The sequence below is a fragment of the Prinia subflava genome, chromosome Z, assembly GCF_021018805.1.
Source record: "Prinia subflava isolate CZ2003 ecotype Zambia chromosome Z, Cam_Psub_1.2, whole genome shotgun sequence".
NCBI lineage: Eukaryota > Metazoa > Chordata > Aves > Passeriformes > Cisticolidae > Prinia > Prinia subflava.
Genome location: NC_086283.1, coordinates 62,799,586 through 62,822,108, shown reverse-complemented (window position 1 = coordinate 62,822,108; position 22,523 = coordinate 62,799,586). Strand labels below are relative to the sequence as shown.

The window sequence follows — 22,523 nt, the reverse complement described above, 5'->3', positions numbered from 1 at the left end:
CCATGCCGTCCCAAAATCATAACGACATAATCAAATTCTCCATCAGGCAAGGAGCTTAATAGTTAGGAAGTCAATTTGAATAGTTAGAAGAGGTTTTTTTCCCCATATAACATGTAAATGACAGTATGGCATAAACCCTCAGAGCTAAAAATGGCTTGAAAACCTGAATTTGTCCTCAAAACACTTCACAACTTTCCCTTCCAATCTTCCAAGTAAATGAAAGGAAGCATCCTTAACTTGTAACTTGTTTCAAAGTAATGTGGTAATTAAATTTACTGTTTCACTGGTTTCAGAAAGAGCTATTTATTAAGGTTTTTCTGTCCCTTCCCTAGTTATCTTCTGATGACATTTTTCCACTAGTACTGATAGGGAATAGGCAGAAATGTTGGGAAAATCCTGTTATCCACTCCTTTCTTTGTTGTTTAAATCAAGATCTACAAACAAATGTATAAAAGTACCTTTCTGTTTAAGAGGGAAAATTAATTTCTATTTCCCTTCTGGAAAACTAGCTGATCTACACCAGTCCCTCACACAGAATTTTTGTTTTCACTAAGCCATATTTTCAGGTGAGAATATTTTGGCAAAAGTACCACAGCTTGTGAATATGATTTTTTTTCCTTTGGTACTTAATGCAATCCAACACTCACTGTATTTCCAGCTAACACAAGCACAGACCTACTCCTCTTCTCCCAGCCCTGCATGATTATGGTCTCCTCAGCAGTTCTGCCATTATAAAGTTTACGTAGAAGAGAACTGAAATCACTGTAGGTATTTGTTTGCCACTGACAGCTTGTTCATTAAAATTAAATTTCCAGTACTTTTTCCAGTCTGCTTTAAATATGTCTTAAGGGATAAAGAAACTCGGGGAAGTGTTTTACAGCCATTTGGAGTTCCTAGCTAGAAACTGTTTCCAGTTACTCAGCCAGAAGCCAATTATTTTTTTTCATGCCTCAGGTTCTAGTGGCAGTCTGTTGTTTCAGGGTATAGGCAAGTCCTCTGTCTTTGCCAAAACATAGGGTGAGGCTGCTGATGGTAAAGAATCACTTAATGCTCTACAGAAATTGAGGTGTCAAAATCTGAGTGAGGCTCATGCTATAAACCATTCTCAGCTATCAGGCCAGAGGCCAGATAGAGACAGTAATTGCTATTTATCACATACTTCTGTTTTCAGCTTCATTCCACCCAGTGGCATTAACTGTTACAGCAAATAAGGGAGAGCATGTGAACATCTCCTTCATCAGAATGGCATCAAAAGAGGAAGATGCTGTGATCTACAAGAATGGTATTAAATCTTTCTTGTCTTTTCTCTTTCTACCATCATTGTCTTAGATGACTGCCAAGTATGTCTTTTAAATATACTGCTGCTGATGCCCATGCTGTGCAGTTGTAGCCATATCCAATATGTTGATCTGACCTGTTTCTCTCCCACTAAAATGCCCAATTCTCTGTTTATATGCTTCATTTTTGGTTTTGATTTTTGATTTCCTTATACATCTCTTCATATATTTGCCTGGTTGTTTTTAGGTAGATCATTTATTTGTTTGTTTTTCTTTCTGGGCCACTGTGAAGGCCCAGTCAGTGTATCTTTCATTGCATTTCTACAGTTTTCAAGTCATACTTTTCATTCTTTAAAAGGCTTTTTGAGGCCATTTACCCTCTATGATGCCCTTCAAGCTAAGAAATTAATCAATAGTACTCTACTATTAGAAAAAAATGTAAACAAAATCTATTCTCATTCAACTCATTCTCATTCAACTACAATAATTAGTCAGATTGTAAATTTTGTACCACCAACTCTTCTATCTAGCAAGGCACCTAAATTGCATGTAATCACTGTTCAGCTGTGTGTTGCTCCTCTTTGACACTTAGAAATATGTGCAGGTTGTTATCAACCTCCTAAAGAAACATACAAAAATAGAGGTCACTAAAACTCAGAGTGCCTTCATAATCAGACTGTTAAACTGTAACAAATTATGATTGCGGGAAGTACAGGTTCTGCTCCATCTTTGACAGTCTAGCTTACAGTGAGCCACCAAAAAATGGAGTAAATAGAGCAGGACAAGGTAAGGAAGTGTCAATACACTGCCAAAGAACTCTTGCAGTGAGTCAGCCTCAATCCCAATTACTGATTGCCTGGAGCACTTCAACAGGCTGGAAGAGTTAAATAGATTAAAAATGTCTTTTAAAGAAGCAATAGGCAAAGCAGACTTTCACAAATACCTGTTTCTTTGCATTTCAGAGATTCAGCTATGTGGGGGCACAGCAGGAAAGTTTGCTGTCACTTGTCATTTCAGGGTCCTTAGGAAAATTTTGTGATCTCCTGTCACCAGTTTCTCAAAAAAGAACCAGCATGAGATGCTGGAGCAGAACTGTTTACATCATGGTACCTTAGCTGCAATACCATCTGGAAGTTCTGCAAAAAATCTCAGATTGCCTCTGGATAGTAGGTCAAGTTTTATGGATGAGGTTGGTGTTGAAATAACATTTCTGAGAAGTCTTTATAGTTGGAAGCAGCTGGAAAAGAAGAGAAAAGGCTTCTCCTGCTGTGTTTAGCTGTTGCGGTCTTTCAAGTCAGTTGTTTCAAGCACTACTTCCCCCTTACAGAATCTCAGAATGGCTGTCTAGACAATGAAATCGTTCTGCTAACCAGGGCGGCTTTAAGACATTGGCATAACATCTTGGAAAACATGCCATAACGGTTGAGCCTTCCATCCTTGGAAGTGTTCAAGGCCAGGTTGGATGGGGCCCAAGACAACCTGATCCAGTGCAAGGTGTCCCTGCCCATGGCAGGGGTTTCAAAACTGGATGACCTTTCAGGTTTGTTCCATCCAAGCTATTTCAGTAAGTCCCACACAGACAGGCAGTGGTCACAAAATCACAGTTGTGCTGTGTGGATATATTGGTGGATGACTTTCTTGGTACAGTATGGATGAACACGTGCACAAATATTTTAGTGCAAGCTAGCTGGATCTGGCATTAACCTACTGCAACACCCTTGCCCTAACAGACTGTAGTGGAAAGACTCCTGGGGGTCCTGAAGTCCACTGGTTGCAGCTTCTCTTTTACAGCAATCAGTGTTCAAATGTTGTTACTTGGTGATCTAGAGGGATGGAAGAAGACCAAATACTATTGCCTTATTTAGCAAACATGAATGACCAAGCACAGCAAACTTAGAATAAAATAAATAACCTCTTAGGTGAAAAAACCTAGAGGAGACAGAAATGTGTTAAATCTAGGAAGAAAAGATAATGTTGAGTTCTTCCTGCTTTGGTGTCCTAAGTAAATCTTTGTGCTAGTCGGACTGAATTGGACCTGGCTGACATTTGCTTTTCAACCCCAGCCACTCTAGAATCCTTATGGATTATTATCCCTTAGTTCAGAAAAGACCAAGAAACAAAATGAACACTTTTAACCACTAAGCTCTTAGCAAAGCTGAGTGTGAAGTCATTTTTCCTGTTTATCTACTAAATCTCCTCAAGATCTATATTCCTTTTTATTTGCACCTCTCCAATTATGGAAAACTAATACAGCTAGAGTCGTCAGAAAATCCATAATTAATACATTAATTCTGCTGCTTAGCTTGCCCCAACTATCCTTCAGTGACCAATGCAAGCTCATTTCTTTATTTAGAGGGTGAATGACATCTGTCTGTGGTATCTGTGTGCTCCTTCCTCAGGCTCCTTCATCCACTCTGTGCCCAGGCATGAAGTGCCAGGAGAACTGGAAGTCTCCTATCCTCAAGTTCAACCACAGGATGCAGGGGTTTACTCTGCCAGATATATAGGAGGAAACCTTTTTACTTCTGCTTACACGAGGCTTATTGTAAGACGTAAGTACCATTAATGTGTGGTAATGATTAATAGTTAAAAGTCAAAATGAATCTCAAATGAAATATATTGTGCCCAAATAAGGGCCACAGTCTTGCTTGACGTATGCTGCCATCAGATTATTTCAGACGAAAGTTTTACCCGAGGGTCTTTGGTACAAGCTGATATTGATGTCAACAGCTGAGAGAGAAAAAAACTCCCCATCAGATCTAAGTTCAGCTTATCTTAGCTATTGCCAGGACAGTTAGCTCTTTTGTAAGCATCTCAGCATTTCAAACACCAAGAATTAATGAAGGAGGTAATTCTTCACTGAGTCTCCCTGTTCTCTGTGGTGGGTTATATCCAAACATCATTTATCCTCAGGTTCATCATCTTTAACATACATTATTGTAACTTCTCAAAGTACCTTAGGTTTAGTTAGCTCTTAAGGTTCACTTCCTAATGGATGAAAGAATGAGTTGGGATATTTTCCAACAGGTACTTTATATACTTGGCTGCTCATGCTACTGTGTCCATCAGATATAAAGAGAATTATATCCTGTTAACTTGGACAGAAATATAAAATTGATGTGAAAAAATAGATAGCTGTTCAAATATCTCCTATTGTAGAGAAAAAATTTATGATGGTAACACACATTTCATTCATGAATATCCACACGATACTTCCAGGAGTTGTGAATGAATCAATGTAATGCCCCAAAGTTGGATTTTGAAGCTACTTGCTACCTTACTAACTACAGTGGTCCAGTTGGCTGGAGTGTGAGGGTCCATATAGATTGTACTTTTATGTATTTTACTGTTTGCTCTAAAAAGAATATTATAACTTGAAGGGTTACTGAATATGAAGACAACAAATATGTCATTTTATTTTTCCATATAAGGATGTGAAGCTGAGAAATGGGGCCCTTCATGTAGCTTCCACTGCCCTTCCTGCACAAACAATGGCATTTGTCATGAAGATACTGGGGAATGCATCTGTCCTCCAGGTTTTATGGGAAAAACATGTGAGAAAGGTAGGTAAATAATATTTTTAGTGATTGCTTATTAATTTGTTCCCAGTAACAGAAATTGGCATATTATTGAGGGAAGCATCATATGGAGTACCTGGTTTTACACTTGAAAGCTGCAGCATTTACAGCTGGTGCTAGACACAGGACAGAATTGGGTGAGCTGAACCCTGAATGCTGTTCTTGCACTTGTGATTGAATGTCTCTCTTTCTCTCTTCTCCTAGTAGAGATTATGTTGCTGGGGAAGAAAAATGTTTCCAGCACTTCTTGATCAATATGCACTTGGGCAGTACGCTACCCAATATCTTCCAGGCTCCTTTTCTCACAAAAGATTGGACCAGATGATCTTTTGAGGTCGCCTCCAGTCTGGGCCATCCTATGATTCCCTTGAAATGAATATGCTCAATGCTACTGACTAACTTAAATTTATTTAGTAGTTAGTAGTACAGGACATCTTAGGGATACATTGGCACTAGGAAATATGCTAGAGATTCTCTGGCTGCTTCTGAAGAACCTGCTAATGTGCTCACAGGGTGCTTTGTGTCTGTAGGGACATCAATAGTGTATGTCTGCTTGTACAAATACATGTCTGTGGCAAGCAGTTTGGATTATGGAAAAATTAGAGCTGGCATCACATTGCTTTGACTTCTTCAGGCATCTTTGGGGTTCATCACTAAATATGTATTCTTTTATTTGCCTGATGTGCAGTGCTGCAAATACTAGATCTAAGTTGTTGGAATAGCTGACACCTGAAGCACTCCAGCATAGCGCTGCTCTTACCATAGAAACAAAACCTTGCCATCAGCAGTTTTGCATGCATTCACTGCTAAGAAGACTGTTTGGGTTTCATAGCACTGATTGTCCATTTTACATTAGAAAGGTGTATAAACACAGTTTATTGCTGAATCTGTGTCTGCATAGATCTAAAGCAAGGGTGCTTGTCTAACAGATCCTCACAGAGAGATAATTGTTTCTGCTGCCTGTACTGGACTATTAGAATAGCTGTGGCTTAAGTTGCTGTGGTTGTTAATATATCTAGTATTTGAATGATCAGAGGGTTTTTTTTTTTAATTTATATTCTTTCATTCTCTTGTCTAATGCAGAATCATTAGAAGCACTAGCTCTTTCATGGACATTGCAGTTGGCTTATTCTTTCCCTCTCTCCCTTCAACAGCTTGTGGAGCCAACATGTTTGGCAAAACATGTGAAGAGACCTGTAAAGAAAATTATGGCTGCAAAAACTTTATGTTCTGTCTACCAGATCCATATGGCTGTTCTTGTGCCACTGGATGGATGGGATTGGAATGTGACAAAGGTATAGTAAAAAGAATGAGGGGATGCTTAATATTATGCACACAGGAAATACAGAAGGGAACCAACAGAGGAGAGTAATAGATTATATATTTTAGTCACGTAAAAAGCTTTTTCTCTTTAATGAGGCTGAAAAATAATGGAAGACATCTTCTAGTACCTTTGCACTAACTGCAACATATGTACTTGCAGAATGCAAACCTGGGTTTTATGGGTCAGATTGCAAACTCAAATGTAACTGCCACAATCGAGGAACATGTGACAGATTTAAGGGCTGCATCTGCTCCTTCGGATGGCATGGTCTGCAATGTGAAAAAAAAGGTAAACTAAGGTAGTAAATGGTTGTTCCCAGTGTAACCAAAGCAGATCTTAATGCTGGTACAGCACTGCCACTCTAGGCTGGTATTCTTCTCCAACCACTACTTTCTAGGGGCACAGACACTTCTGTACAGCCTCATTGCAACACAGTATTTTTAGGCCTCTGACCTATATTGCATTTATCAGGATGATGTCGTTAGATTTTCAAGATTTACTCCCTACGACTTGACTGATCTTAACATCAATCCCTGAGAGAAGCTGCACATCCAGCTTTTTGTATAAACTCATGGTATTTTACCATTACCTCTTAGTTGGCTGCATACATTCCTATACCATGAGCTTCATGATCTGAAAGTGATGACTGAGACATTAAGGCAACACTAGAGTTTAAAACTGCTCTGTCTCTCTGGGAGAAAATTAAGTTTACAAAGCTCAACATGCCTTGTCTCATTGGATTCAGGCAAGGTATTCTGCAAGATGTACTCAGCATTTATTATTTTACCTGGATAAATAAAGTGACAAATCCACGACTGATTTGTGAAACCTTTAAAGAACAAAAACAAATAGAGAAATAGGACTGTGATCCGACAAGCCAAATTATACCAGTGTGATCTATCTGGTCTTACAAAGAGACAAAATAGACAACAAGTAGGTATTGTACATTCAGGACAAAATGTGTGCATGATTTTGCCATGGCTAGACTGTTTGTGCTTAAAATGTCAACAAGAAAGAGAGGAGAGGGATCAGAAAAAGAAAGAAGAGCGAACACGCCTTGTTTCTTCTCACATTATATATAAAATTATATAAAAATGTTGACTTTGTGAAGCATGATTGTTGCACATGCCCACATGAGGGAAGGCAGAACCAGACACCTACACTGCCTGCACACCTAAACCTGTCTTTTTAAATGTCTGTTGGAAGGGTGACATGGTACAATATATCCTCTGTAGGTTCAGCAGATCTTTCGCCTCAGATAGTAAACCTACTAGAACCTGTGGAACTCAATTCTGGTGTCGAGTTCAAGCCATTTTGTATAGCAACTGGGATGCCACTTCCTAAATCCGAAGAATTCAAACTCTTGAAGCAAGATGGAACTGTCCTAAGGGTAGGTTGCTGATCAATTGCTTTCTGCTATTTCTAATGTTTTATTTTATCCGTAGTTAATGCATACTATGGTTTTCAAGCATCATATGAAATTTTGGTATTCTGGGATACCCCATGAACTTTTCAGCACACATGAAAATATGGAGTTGACCATTTCAGATGCTTTTTATAGATATCTCTAAACTCAAAATATCATTGGAATACTCCAAAATGACCAAATTTTTCAGGTCCCGTACATCTTTTGTCATTTCAGCCTGATGAAATTTCTACCAGTAATCATTCTGAAGCCATGTTTAGAATTAATCGAATCCTGCCCGGTGATACAGGGACTTGGGTTTGCAGTGTGCAGACAGTAGCAGGAATGGCAGAGAAACCATTTCAAGTTACAGTCAAAGGTAAAATTATTAATTTCTTCAAGTGTCTTTGTCTCTCTAACTTTTAGCACAGCTTTATACTCTAGCATGGCTGAGTATTTCTGTTCTCTGCACTGCTAGAAAATGCCTGAATAAATATTTACAGTTGGAATATGAACAGAAACCAATTATAAGTACCTAGTTATGTATGTTGAAAGAATAATAGTGATGATAAAGCTTAGAAGAACGCCCAAGGTTTTTTTTTAAATATCCTGACTGTCAGCTTTACAGCCCCATCTATTTTATGAGAGTTTTGAAGAGCATCTTTCATCTTCTTACAGACATAGGAATAACAAGAGTCTTACTGATATAGGGAGCTAAAAGATTAGTTTAATACTTGCATTCTTGTTCAGTTCCTCCTGTGCCACAGTATGCCCCGAGGCTGACAGACAGAGGACATAATTTTCTCATAATTGATATCAATGCTGAGTTACACAATGGAGATGGACCTGTTGTGTCAACAAAACTTCTGTACAAGCCAGCAAAACGCTATCAGTCCTGGATGTCTGTGGAAGGTAAGAGGATGTTCTTTAAATCCCTTAAAGATAAACTTCACCTACCAGCTGAAACATCATGTATTCCTGTTCTTGATTAGCCTCAAAACACTCTGCAATGCATAGAAATGAAACCTTTTGTGACTGGATGTGTGACTGTTTATCACTACCCGTAATGTTCATGTGGATGTGTTACACCAATAGTTGTCAAAAGTGTCTATTCACTTCAGGAACAAAAGGTTTTCCCCTCCTTCCTTAGGATGAAATGTACTCAGTGTTGGGCCCAGCTGTTTTAAACTCCCATGTAAACATGGTTTAAGAAGGTTTTCAAAAGCAGTGGGCAGTATGGAGACATGCTGGCGCATCTACCATCTTGTGTTGTGTTCATTATGGCCCTAGTGAGATAAATAACTTACCAAAATATTTATCAGTAATGGTATAAGCAAACTGAAACCTGCTTATGACTTAGATGACCTCCTCTAGCTATGCTTTCAAATTTTATGCATGGCCTAAAATACTACAGAAAACATTACAGAAACTTTAACAACAGCTATTACTAAATCAGTATAATCTATGATGTGTGTACAGAAAGAACACTGACTAACCAACCAGTATTGTTTCATCCTGAAAGAAGGGCAGATAAAGCAATCTTTGGACTGGGTTGGTGCTCAACTTAAAAATAATTAGTTTATCCTACTGAATCAAGAACAACAGAAAAAGGAGCCTGAGTATCTTACCTTGTGTTTTGCAAACATTTTCTTCCATAACATATTTCAACATGGGCCATGGCTTTATTTTCTTTTGACTTTTGTTGTCAGTAAAAGGCACAACTAAAAGACTGGACAATCTGGAACCCAAAACTGAGTATCAGTTCTGTGTTCAGCTGAGTCGGCAAGGGGAAGGTGGGGAAGGCCACCCTGGACCACAGGCCAGCTTCACAACGGCTGCACTTGGTAAGGCATCACCATGGCTTTTCACCAATGGGGTATTTCAGCTCTTTTTCTTTGCAGTCTGTTCCCTGATCTCTGCCATAACACTTTCACTTGAGCAAGGAAGTTTGCACTTGAAAACTTTGTAGACTCTTTCAAAAGAATCTCAGGCAAAGGGATATTAAAAAAAAAAATAAAAAGGGAAGGGAAAGGAAAAAACAAATCAAAAAACAGAGGTGAAGAAAACCAGAAAAAAAGCAGAGCTATTATTTTCTTTGATTTAGAGCTGAGGGATCTGGGAAAGGAAAATTTATATATTTTGGCTGGCTACACAGCAGAGTTGGAGATAAGAATCACTTTTTTGCAGTCCTTCCTCTTAGTGTTAGATCAATTTACTTTAAAAATGAAGATATTTAACAAGCCAGAAAGTTTTTAGTCCATTTAGGATAGATCCCAAACTGAATACAGAGACACAGACTAAATGAGGATTGTACCAGGACCTATCTAGCAAGACAACTGTTGGCTTCTTACATCTAAAAAGTGCATCTGCAACGCCAGCTCATTGAAGATACCATTTCACTGGTACATCATCTGTTGATAAGATACTGTGGGACTATCAACACCTCTTAGATGTAACCTCTGCCAAATTATGTGGGATGGCTGAGAGAATTACCTTATGTCACCCCAAACTGGGGCAAGTGGTTGGGAATAAGGTACCCCTATTTTAGCTTAGATTCCAGACATGAAATGTTGTTCCCTGTTTCACTGTGGCTTTTCCAAGGTCTTCCTCCACCAGAAGGTATCACTCTCTTTCCAAAAAGTATGACATCACTGAATTTGTCATGGCATCCTTTAACACTGAGGACAGAGGATGATATTCGTGTTGAAGTGGAAAGGAAGAGCGTGAATGACAACGGTGACAAGAGCAGTGTTATTACTCAAGTGCCAGGAAATATGTCCACCCTGATCATTAAAGATCTTGAGCCTAGACAGCAATACATGTGCAGGGTACGGGTGAACACCAGGTCCCAAGGAGAATGGAGCAACTATCTGTATGCATGGACTTTCAGTGACAGTAAGTGCTGATTCACATCCTTCTGTCTAATTCTTCATGTTACCCCCAGTGAACAGACTAATTGTCACTTGATGACTACATTAAATGTAATCCTTTATTTCAGTAACACTTAGTTCCTGATGATCGCTTGTGGTTGTTATTGCTATTATTTGGAAAACTCAGCATCCAAAGGAATTCTGCTGGAAATTGTCAGGAGTTATTAATGCGGTTTTTTTTTTAATGGAGAAAAACAAGCTTGCGAATCCACATCTTCATTTCAGTGCGACTCGTGCTTCTGACACAAGTAGCGTTTTTTTCCTCCTCAGAATGATGAGCCATCAGAGTTCACTACTCCAAGCTCTTTTGTTACTCAATTCGGCTATGACAATACAGAAATAGTCAGCACTTAAAGAAGAGAAGATACAATGCAAGGTAAAACCCCTGGGTAAAACTACCCAAAGAGTAGTTAAGTGTGCTACTGAAGACCGCCCTTGAATTCACTGAGTTTGAGCAGTGTGCTTTCACAACACCACAACAAATGCCCTGTCTGAATGAAGCACCATCTGAATAGCTGTCCATCTGAATGGCTGATGGGTGACACTGCCCTTACCACACACTGGAAAGGTGGGCTTCTTCCTCCTTATAGGTCATGTAAGGAGGCCCTCACTGCAATCCTACATGTGTTAGTGGAAGTATGAATGGCTGTCATGGGACTCTCCACTTTCCTGAGCTCTGACACCAAACTGCACTGAGAAACACATAAAAGTAGTGTTTTGCTGGAGAAGGTACTTAGTATTCATGGTACTTAGTATTCATCTGCACATGTAGCACTCACCCCTGCTGGTGGTTTTCTGGTTAGATTTTTGGAAGTGCCGTTATCAATTTCCTTTCTCTCTAACAGCATGACAGGTAATTGCTCTCTGAAGCAGTGAAAGTACAGGACGTGGGAATTACAAGGGAATGATGATTCAGTATAGAAGGAAATTAATCCTTTTTGCATGAATTTGAAAGCAAATATGGTGTGCTTGCATACAGCTCAGAGGATGTGTATCTTCATCCAAGACAGAATAATGAATGCCACTCCAACCTCTGCTGGAAGTATGGAATACTGCTACGAGGATGACAGCACATCAAGATCATAAAATTATTGCATTCAGTTACCATAGTTCATCAACAAATTCTGTTTAGCACAGCAAAAGCATTGAGGAAATTGTTTTGTTCTCTGTGGAAAGGAGAAAGAGGTGGATGCCAATGCCTTGTGTGTTTGTGTTTGTTCTCAGGAATTCCTCCCGCACCAAACAACATCAGGTTTTCTAACACTACAGACACATCCTCAGTCATCTCTTGGACAGCTGCTGAGGGCCATTCCATCTCCTCCATCATCATCAGCTACAAAATCTATGGCAAGGCTGAGTACAACCACATTGATATTATCATAAAGAACACCAGCATTACTCAATATCACCTCAAGGGCCTCGAGCCAGACACTGTGTACCAGATTCAGATTAATGCTCAGAACAACATTGGCTTGAGCAACCCGAATACATCGTTTGAACTGAAGACCCTTCCAGAGACTAAAGGTTAGTTAATCCTCCACACTGGATTTTTACAAACCAGGACTGGTTGTATAAACTAGTTAGCTAAGACACCATCATAATACTAATTTTTTAATCCGAGTTTTCTTTTGCTCCTTATTTTGACACATAACACAGCACCACCAGAATTTAATTATTAATTCAGTGCATGGTACTGATGAAGTGACAACATGCACCATTTGTGCATATCCATTAAAAAGTGCCCAGTGACTCAAAAATTAAAGGAGCTGCATATAGCAAGACCATTAGATCACCGATTGTGAACTCATCTCTGCTGCAACAGAATATGCAGGTTCTCATACATCTGAAATTCAGAGCACCCAGTGTTTCTGATATTTTTGGAAAATAAAGGGATGTATCCGTGGGTCTTTAAACAGTTTACAAGGAATATTCAGTTACACAATGCTAATGTATTGCTAAATTCAGAATAAGCTGAAAATTATGATGAATTCTTATGTCCTTCCTCAACAGCTCCCTATGAATCAAAAGGAGGCAAAATGCTGCTTATTGCTATCCTTGGCTCTGCAGGGATGACCTGTGTAACAATTCTCCTGGCCTTTCTCATCATGCTGCAGCTAAAGCGAGCCAACTTCCAGCGCCGAATGGCTCAGGCTTTCCAAAATGTGGTGGTGAGTTTCCACCTTTCCTGTGTCACTTTGGTTATTAACTTCAGCTCATCTTTTCCTGTTTTTTCTTCCAGTTTGTTTTTCCTGGCTTTCCCAAACCCTGTCTTCTCTTTCTGTGTGCAATTAGTACTGTTGTAAAGCTTCTCTACTAGTGACCCTGAAGCTAAAGCCATCCCAGTTACAGCCTAGGAGCTAGAAAACGTGACCTGAAAAAGAGTTTGCAGACCGTTTGCTGTGCTCCCTCTTCTGCCTTGTAACACTTGTGCATGACAAGTACCAAGCCAGACAGAATAGAAGAGCCTGTTCTCCCTCTATGAAGTTCTGCCTGATTTTGAAAACTACTGAATATTTAACATTGCTTTTGAGCATATGGTGCTGATACATGCTCATCCATTTTCAACCTGGGGACAGTACACCAGGGATCTATCAACAGCAATATCATAGTTTTAGCTGTGAGGAAATTGCTGAAGGTTTTAACCTTATCATTTATCACATGGAGATATCTCTCCATACACATGTATGTATTTGTATCCTGCTGCAGTCTCTTAATCACCCTGCTTTCTGGTGTTTCTCTCAGCCTTCAGATGGGAACCTGTGGAGCATAGTGAAGCTTGCCCAAAGAGCTCTTTCATATGTATCTAAATAGGTTGTTCCATAAACAGGGTTGGGGGGCTCACCCAATGATATGATCTGCAGACCACACAGAATAGCTTTGTCTCCTAGTCCTAAAACTTTTCCTACATCAGTATTTGTAACTATTATTGTAAAACTATTCCCATATGAGAATGTGCAACTGAAGAGGAGATGTCTCTTTAAGTGTGGAGGAAGATAATTTCCTCTCTCCTTTTAATTCCTTGCTTCTTCTTGTCTCACCTTTCCTGCCGAGCCTGACCAACACAAGATTTAAGTAACTGTAATATGGGAAATCTCAAACCTGAGACTTATAACTGGTTTTGGGATCAGTTTTATCACATTATTTTTGCCCATGTCCCTCATTTTCAAAATGTTTATAAAATTGTTCAGGAGACCCAGGTCTAAAAGGTACTCACACACAAATTAGAAGCCTGATTAATTTTGTGGATCTGGGCAGAACTGCTTGTTGCAATTCAAGTAGCTATAACTGTCTCACGTATGTTAGAAAACAGAGGAAGACAAGCCTCATGCTATCATGGTCAGCAAGTCTCCGCTTTATTTAGATCTATTTGCACTTATATAGTATTGTTAATTAGCTTATGCATATTGCAAAATTACAGCTCATGATTGGTTTACAACATCTTGACGCATATTCTTTGTTCAGAAGGCCTAGCAGTTTACAATATGGTTACAATTTTCTCTATACTTGCATAAATTTATGCTTATGTCCCTGCTTCTTCCTCACGTCTACCCTGCTGCTTCTTCACGTCTAGCACGTACACACAGTTAAATCTTGACTAGCTCAACAGTATCATGGCCTTTGCTACGCAGCCACGCATCAGAAAGACTCTCCACACACGTACTCCCTCTTGTGTATGTAAGAGATAGATTGAGCTCCGTGTGTATGTATGTGTGCATGTGTGCATGTGTGTGTAGATGAATGAGCACAGGTATTTGGGAAATGTAATCAGGGCATGGTTCAGTGAAGTCAGTTAAGTTCAGTGAAGTCAGTCAGAAGAAATCAGTTAATGTCATTTGCTTAACTCTGTTGCAGAGGGAAGAGCCAGCTCTGCAGTTTAACTCAGGTACTCTCACTCTGAGCAGGAAAGCCAAAAACAGTCAAGATCCTACTATTTATCCAGTTCTTGAATGGAATGACATAAAATTTCAAGATGTGATTGGGGAAGGTAACTTTGGGCAAGTCCTGAAAGCACGCATTAAGAAAGATGGCTTACGCATGGATGCTGCAATAAAAAGGATGAAAGGTAATAAAGACCAGGGATTCTGTGACTAAAGAGCTTTCTTGTGTATTTCAAATGTTTCTCTGTCATAAAAAATGCTTAGTAGCCCTCTTCTAAAGCTAAAATTAGTATTCAAAATTGCTAATAAAATTGTATCACTAGGCCAATATTTGTCAATGACTGCCTTTCGGCTGGGTAAAGTTGGCTTCTATTTCTCCTTAGTGGTTGATATGATTAACTACTGTGTATTTTACAATTCATAGATCAGTATGAGCTTCATGTGAGTTCATCTGCAAGGCAAGATGCACTGGATGTGTAGGAGCAGAGAGCTAGTCTTGGGCCACAGCATTTGCTCATCTTGTTCACTTTAGCTATTCAGAGACAACTGCAACTATGCATCTACATATACACATACCATGGGGATCATTAATTTTCCTTTTATTCATTGAGTATGACAGCTACGTTCCAGAGAGAGCTACAATACGTACAATACTGCAAGAATTTACACGTTCTATTGTAATTTATTAGATCATTATCTAGGCAAATTGAAAAACACTAAAAACACTTTTAAATGTGATTAATTTAAAAATAGCCAAGGTCTGCATACAGGCAGAAATAACCAACAGCACACACATGGAAGAATTTTTAAGCAGCTATTTTTCATAGTAGCTGTTACAACATTTTACACTCTCAGGTAAGAAGGAGAGTGACAGGGTGTGTTAAAATGCTTCCTTTCTCTGCACTCATTTCTCACATTTTTTCCTCTGATTAAAAAATCCTACCTTTTTCTGTAAATGCTAATGTACCGTACAGTTTTTCTCTTTCTACTGGGGTTGAAACAGTAGTGGCCCAAGCAACTTAAGAGTCCTCATAATTAAAAAAAAAAATAAAAATGAATTCAGTTCAAAGTAAAACGTGAATGTGTGCTTTTTTGATTTTTCAGAGTATGCCTCAAAAGATGATCACAGAGATTTTGCTGGAGAACTTGAAGTTCTTTGTAAACTTGGTCATCATCCCAACATCATAAATCTTTTGGGAGCATGTGAACATAGGGGTAAGATACTACTGAATGCATGTACTTTAAAAATTAGTTTAAAAAACCCCTCTCACAATATAGCCCACACAGTCCAGAGAAACACTAGTAGATCTGTGTACAGGATCTGTTAAAATGTCAGATAAACTTGTGTTTGGATCTACAAGCCCACATTAATGCTCCAGAAATGATGTTCGACACTAGCTCTAAACTCCCCTCTACTCTTAGAAATTAGCCTAACATTTCCCTCCAGTCTTTTTCATGCTTATTTCCTTTTTTCACTCAAGGCAGTGTAAATTTCCAAAGACTATTACTGACCATCTCCTAGTTTGTGATCTGCTCACTATCTGATATTTTGTTAGGATATCTTTACCTTGCTATTGAATATGCCCCCCATGGAAATTTACTGGACTTCCTTCGGAAAAGCAGAGTACTGGAGACAGACCCAGCATTTGCTATTGCCAACAGTACTGCATCTACACTTTCGTCTCAACAACTGCTGCATTTTGCAGCAGATGTTGCCAGAGGGATGGACTACTTGAGCCAGAAACAGGTCAGTCTTCAACTCTCTACCCACTGAAAGCATGGCAAATACTTTTTGGGGAATATACCCTTTAATTAAATTAATTTTTAATTTTAGCTTCTGTAGGACACACTGAATGAGATTTATTTTGTTGTCTCCACTTAAATCTATCAAAGACTGTCATGGAGAATTATGGAAGAGGCATTAAAACTTAAAACAACATGGTGGTTAACTGCTTTCATTATCAGATAAAGTTTAAAATGTTCTTGATAGTGACATTGGTACCAAGCCAATTTCTTTATTTTATGTTCTTATTCCAAATATTTGCAATTTTCAATATAGCAGTAAAGTAATACACATAAAATGCAATTATACTGATTTCCTTATTTTTACATTATTATTATTATTATTATTATTATTATTATTATTATTATTATTATTATTATTATTTTAGTTTATTCATCGAGATTTGGCAGCAAGAAATATCTTGGTTGGAGAAAATTATGTTGCAAAAATAGCTGACTTTGGCTTATCAAGAGGTCAAGAAGTTTACGTTAAGAAGACCATGGTAAGGATCAAAACAAATTGATGCAGTCTGTTTTCTTATTTTCGCTTTCTTATTTCTTAATCTGTGTTCTCATATGAACAAAAATGCAAACTTAGGGGTATTACAGAACTAATTATTTAAATTTTATTAATTATCATGTAAAATACACATGTTTATTAATATACACATAAATATATCTACTTGTAAATAAATTCTATACCATGTCTATAATAGAAAATGTAATTTAAAATTATTTATATGAATATGGATGACAGTAAGTAGATGAGTCAAGCTGATCTAATTCTACTGAACAAGGCCACAGTTAGCAAGAAGGTAACCAGATACACATCACAATGCATCCAAAGCTAATGCTGTGGAAGATCTAAAAGAGGCAGATATGCAGTAAGTGTCATGTAGCTATAGATCTGTTTTGTCAATAGCACTGTGTTGTCAAGGCAACAGGATGGTCAGAGGCATCATCTGAGGTTTTATTTACATTTCACCTTGATGCTGATTGGGCATTTTTTTAATTAGCTTTCATGTGAACTGTTCCTCTGGGAAGCAAACCATATAATCATAGGATCATGGAATGATTTATTTGGAAAAGTTCCTTAAAGACCATCTAGTTACAACCTTACCTTTCACTACACCAGGTTGCTCAGAGCACCATCCAACTTGGCCTTGAACACTCCCACATCCACAACTTCTCTGAGCAACCTGTTCCAGTGTCTCACCACTCTCACAATAACAAAATTTTTTTTAAGCGTACAAGTTTAGTCAATTTATTTACATGCATAAAGTCAGTTTTCATCAAGGTAACACAGAATGACTGTTGGCATACAAAGTGCAATATTGCTATATCAAGAACTGAAAAATAAACTTTCATTAAATAATTTCCAGGGACGTCTTCCGGTTCGATGGATGGCAATTGAATCTTTGAATTACAGTGTTTACACCACAAATAGTGATGTGTAAGTATGTGTTCAAGTGGCAATTTGAAACAAATAAATATTTTTCCATATCAAGGAAAGTTTGACAGCTAGCATGAGACATCCACTCAACTCAAAATACGTAGTCAGTGTCAGCATGAATGAACAATGGAAGAAAAAAATAAAACCCATAACAAAAAAGTTACTTTTATTTCTTTATCAGGGTCTGATCAAATTCTGTGTACCTACTTGAATGTGCCTCACTACTTTAGCTGTACTTCACATGCAAAATTGGAGACCTGAGGAATATTTGGGAAACCTAGAGGAAATTTGTATTTTATTTAGGAAACTAGAAACTGTATTTCAAAAAGCAATTCTCTAATTACAGTATTTGCTGAAAGCTCACAATCTGATAAAGGCCTTTGGTTGACTGAGAGAAAATGAATTTTGCAAATTTTCCTTCTTTCTGATTCTATAAGCCCCATCATTCTACAAAACTTTATTAAAAATACAGATAAACATATCGCATTTCTCTGTGTTCACTGAATACTAGCAAAACTACCTACCATTTTAAAATACTAATTCTTGTTGCATTCTTGTTGTACTTCATAATATCCCTCTGTTGCAGATGGTCATATGGCGTCCTCTTATGGGAAATTGTTAGTTTAGGTAAGTATCTGAATTTTATTGCACAAATAAAAAATCTGCACCAAGGCAGTTCTATTAATTAAGTCTTCTAAAAAATATTGTTTCACAATAGATTTCCATTTTCTTTCTGTTTCATTCTACTACATTTTATTTAGGTTCAGTATGCTTGGAAATGCAATTGTCAAATTTTCAATTCAGGGACCATTTTAAATGAGAAAAAACCATGATGACCATGTTTTCATTATATTATAAAACCCAGGCCACACCTAAATATAAATTCCAGTGTATCATACGATACATAGCCTTAATACAACATGTTTTGAGTTTGGTGGGTGGCTTTTCCTCAGCTTTCCTGCATTTTAAATCAAGACTTGTATTTTAATAATATTGCTGAGTGAGGGAGTAATCACCTCCTACTCTAAATATTCATGGAGAAAATTTTTGAACATTAACCTTCAAATAAAGTTTAGAGTTCATTTCTGCAAACAACACCACCCGTTATGACTGTGATACCACCTTGCACCACTCAGAATCATTGTGTTACACCTCTCTTGTGATTTGCCCTGGAGATGTACCCATGGTCTGCTGGCCAGGAGATGCTACTGACTGAGGTGCACATTGCTAAACAGACTCTGGATTTTTGATTTGTTCCTGGCTTTCCTTACTAAAAGGGTTTGCACTAGATATGGATGCAGTGTGGAAAATCAAGAGTCTAAGCCAACAAATACCTGCAGAAAGGGGAAAACCAGCTGACAGTAAGAGCTCCATGAGTCCTTACCAGATATTATTATAATGATGCTAATGAAGGAATGACATCACTGCTACAGAAAAAACATTCCGAATATCATCCCATCCTGGTCCTCAGACTTGTAGAGAAAATTAGGCCAGCCCCACAGATGAGAAAACTGACACTCAGTTTTATTTTTTCTCTTCCATATTGCACATCAAGCAGTAAGGAAGCATTAACAATAAAAATGTAGCTGCAAAAATCCCCTAATTTTGGATTAATTTAGCTGTTATTATGTCAGTCATACCTTTCCATTTCTACTATGAAATGAAACTTTCTTTTATTAAAACCTGCTTCTGTTCATGACAACGGCTAAATTTTAGGTGGAACACCATATTGTGGAATGACATGTGCAGAACTATATGAAAAACTCCCTCAAGGGTACCGACTGGAAAAGCCGCTCAACTGTGACGATGAAGTGTGAGTATTGGCTCAGAAAAAAAATCCAAAAAAACCAAAAAACAAAATAACACAACCTCAGCTATAGAAAATAGATGATTTCTACAAGAAACTAAACCCCATTCTTTTTTTAAACTGGAAAATATAAAAACTACATCAAAATTTAAAAAGGTGTGTAAAATATAAAAACTAGATTAAAAAAAATTAAAAGTCCTTTTGTACACAGCATACACTATTAACATGTCATTAATACTTTCCCAGGCTCTCTGTTGCAGCCAGTTATCCTGTTCTTTACACAACATGCCAAGGTTTTAGCTCAAACAAAACTCTTTTGGCTATTCCAGAGTAAAAGAAAGTCTTTTCCGACAGCAACCAACTATGGAAAATGTAACTTCACCTATGTAGAAATCCATTTCCCTCTGAAAAGTGGAATGTGCACAATCTTTAAATTATCAAAAATTTGCAACTTTAACCTATGCATCTAAACTATCAAATGCTGGTGTTGGATTTTTAAAGGTATGACTTAATGAGACAGTGCTGGAAAGAGAAACCATATGAAAGACCATCATTTGCTCAGATACTGGTGTCACTGAACAGGATGTTAGAAGACAGGAAGGTAAGAATAAAACTCTGTTCTATATAAATATATATATAATTTTAATTATATAAATAATTGGGCTATGCATAATTTCAATATTATTTAGGGTTCTTGAGGTAATGCACCTTGCATCACACCTTCTCTGTTTATTTCCTTTCCAGACCTATGTGAATACTACCCTATATGAGAAATTTACTTATGCAGGCATTGATTGCTCCGCTGAAGAAGCTGCTTAAGACAGGAAAAATCTTCATTCATCAATGATGTATTACAGACAACCAAAATTCAATCTGCTGGAGCCCAAAATGTGATGTGCTGTGTAGGACCGTTTCTAGCTCTAACTCTATAGAATACAGCAATACTGTTTTACCACAGTTATGTATGTGTACATCACACAGTAACTTCTGCCTTCACAAGCTGTAAAAGTGTATATACTGACCAAAGCAGGTATAGACTGAAGTCATGAAATCTGTTTTTTCATACGCAGGGTTTTATTTTTTTCCTAGTCATGTAGATACAATGTCTACATACATATTGTAATGCATTAGGTGTTGCCATCTTAGAGGTTTCTTTTATATTTTCCAAGAGCTACTCATAGCAAAGTGGTAACTTATTGCAGTATTCCATATACATTTCTTTGTGTTTGAAACAAAAATGCTGAGCAGTTGCCGTGCAACAATGGAAGTTGCATGGTGTGCTCAACAAGGATAATTAAGACAGATTCCTGTTTGAATACAAAAGTCAGCTAGTAGAAATAATGTAGTCAAAAGGTCTGTTGACACTAGTAAGATATAAGGCATGCTATTGCTCTTTCATTGCCTAGTGAGACTGTCAGTTTTTGCCCATATGCAAAATATACATATATTTTGAAGTGTTCAATGCTATCAGAGGCAGCCATACAGCAATATTCATGAAGCGTAGTGTTGAGGAGCATACTACATATTGTAAACCACATTTTTACAACTTGCCTGGATATACATGAGACTTATTCAATTTGTATTTCATTTAATAATTTCACCGCATAATTATAAATTACTACCTATTATATTCAAGCAGGGCTTACTTACTTTTGTTTATTTTACCCTCTCATTCTGTATGTAGTGTGGTATGGCCTCTTAAAAATATCATACTCAAATGCTTCAAAACAGTGATATTTCACCTGCCAGGAAGGTCCCTAGTACTTAAAGAAGACAAATAGAGACATGATTGGCTTGAACTTCTGGTGTCAAGCCAAGTACAAGGGATTTGGTGGATTTACCCTATCCAAATTTCACATATTAGCCAACTTCATGTTTTGCACATATGTTCCCCTTTTGCCCTTGACTTACCAGCTCATAACTGTCTATCAGATCACAGTGACTTCCCAGTTGAGTGCAACAGGTCATCCCCTAAGACTTGGAGAAAGACGCTTGAAGATTTCCCCTTCTGATTCTTACTTTGTGGATGGGTATGTGATTCGTTACAAGGTGGGGGTATCACAAAAATACAGAGTAACATTAATGACATACACTAGACTAACTCAAATAAAAGCACCAATAGCCCTATTAAAAAGGAATAAGTCAACAAACAAGGGTGCTGAGATGAATTGTGTGGCCTTGAGATAGGCAGAACTTGCATTGTAAACCAGGTGCTAGATGTAAACTAGGAGTTTATTGTTGGGGATTAAAATGTTTACTTATAGAATATTAGAAATTATCTGTGTAGGTCTAAGTTTAATTGTAACTTGCTTTCACCTTAGCATGAGAGGGCCCTGCTCAAAACTTAGCGTAGATAAACTTTAAATGAACCCTATTACCACAGTGGCTATGCAGGGGAGAAAACAGAGAAAGATTGGTTATCATCAGATAAGGGCTGAGACCCTGGAGGGCCCCAAGACTGCCCCAAGCTGGAAGATAAGAGCAGTTAATGGCACATAAACATGGAGAATCCAATGAGGTTTTAGTAGACGCCAGACCATAAATCACCATAGAACTAAGAGGCTCATGCAGGACACAGGATGAGTGCATGAGGGTCAGGTGCAGACTGTAAGGGTATAAAGGCCCAGGGATTTCTTTGGTCAGGGTCCCTCTCAGGTGGCACCCAGCTCAAACTGAAATAAACCGACTCTGCCTTAGAACCCATGGTCTGATCTCTTCTTTCATGGTTACAAAGAGCACATAGATTCACTGGACCAAAGGACAGCTCAAAGAAACAAAACAATGAAACAAGTTCCACCACATTTTTCAAAAGAGTCTACTTGGCTAATGGGTTTTGAAGCATTAGCATTGCCATTTGCAGTTCAATTTGTACTACATTCTTACCAGTCAGTGAGGTGAATAAGAATATACTTTCAAGGGTGTTTTCTAGACTTCCAGGAAAACTTGCTAACAACATCTGCTGGAATTGCTCCGTTTTCTACACAGAATTTTTCACAAGTACAAAGAGGTTCTTTGTACTCTCATACATTTTTAACAAGCAGACACAAATGACTCTTCTGCTGCTTGATGTGAACCTCCCCTTCTGTGGC

At 38.0% G+C, this 22,523-nt stretch overlaps 1 protein-coding gene across 2 annotated transcripts in view; it reads left to right on the top strand.

The window, feature by feature from the left end:
* Positions 1 to 22,140, top strand: part of TEK (TEK receptor tyrosine kinase) — a 41,567-nt gene extending 19,427 nt beyond the window's left edge. Inside the window, exons 3-23 of one of the 2 annotated variants that reach the window (XM_063423528.1) lie at positions 1,172 to 1,282; positions 3,677 to 3,829; positions 4,709 to 4,840; positions 6,010 to 6,150; positions 6,339 to 6,467; positions 7,415 to 7,569; positions 7,822 to 7,963; positions 8,335 to 8,496; positions 9,294 to 9,428; positions 10,186 to 10,479; positions 11,739 to 12,038; positions 12,525 to 12,682; positions 14,367 to 14,577; positions 15,497 to 15,607; positions 15,949 to 16,139; positions 16,564 to 16,677; positions 17,557 to 17,627; positions 18,214 to 18,254; positions 19,344 to 19,440; positions 19,936 to 20,035; positions 20,179 to 22,140. In XM_063423528.1, the coding sequence (XP_063279598.1) occupies positions 1,172 to 1,282; positions 3,677 to 3,829; positions 4,709 to 4,840; positions 6,010 to 6,150; positions 6,339 to 6,467; positions 7,415 to 7,569; positions 7,822 to 7,963; positions 8,335 to 8,496; positions 9,294 to 9,428; positions 10,186 to 10,479; positions 11,739 to 12,038; positions 12,525 to 12,682; positions 14,367 to 14,577; positions 15,497 to 15,607; positions 15,949 to 16,139; positions 16,564 to 16,677; positions 17,557 to 17,627; positions 18,214 to 18,254; positions 19,344 to 19,440; positions 19,936 to 20,035; positions 20,179 to 20,253 (3,023 nt within the window). In that variant the 3' untranslated portion in view covers positions 20,254 to 22,140. The remainder of the gene's footprint in view (positions 1 to 1,171; positions 1,283 to 3,676; positions 3,830 to 4,708; positions 4,841 to 6,009; positions 6,151 to 6,338; positions 6,468 to 7,414; positions 7,570 to 7,821; positions 7,964 to 8,334; positions 8,497 to 9,293; positions 9,429 to 10,185; positions 10,480 to 11,738; positions 12,039 to 12,524; positions 12,683 to 14,366; positions 14,578 to 15,496; positions 15,608 to 15,948; positions 16,140 to 16,563; positions 16,678 to 17,556; positions 17,628 to 18,213; positions 18,255 to 19,343; positions 19,441 to 19,935; positions 20,036 to 20,178) is intronic. The other variant, XM_063423529.1, reaches the window with a different exon arrangement.
* The last annotated feature ends 383 nt before the right edge of the window (positions 22,141 to 22,523 follow it).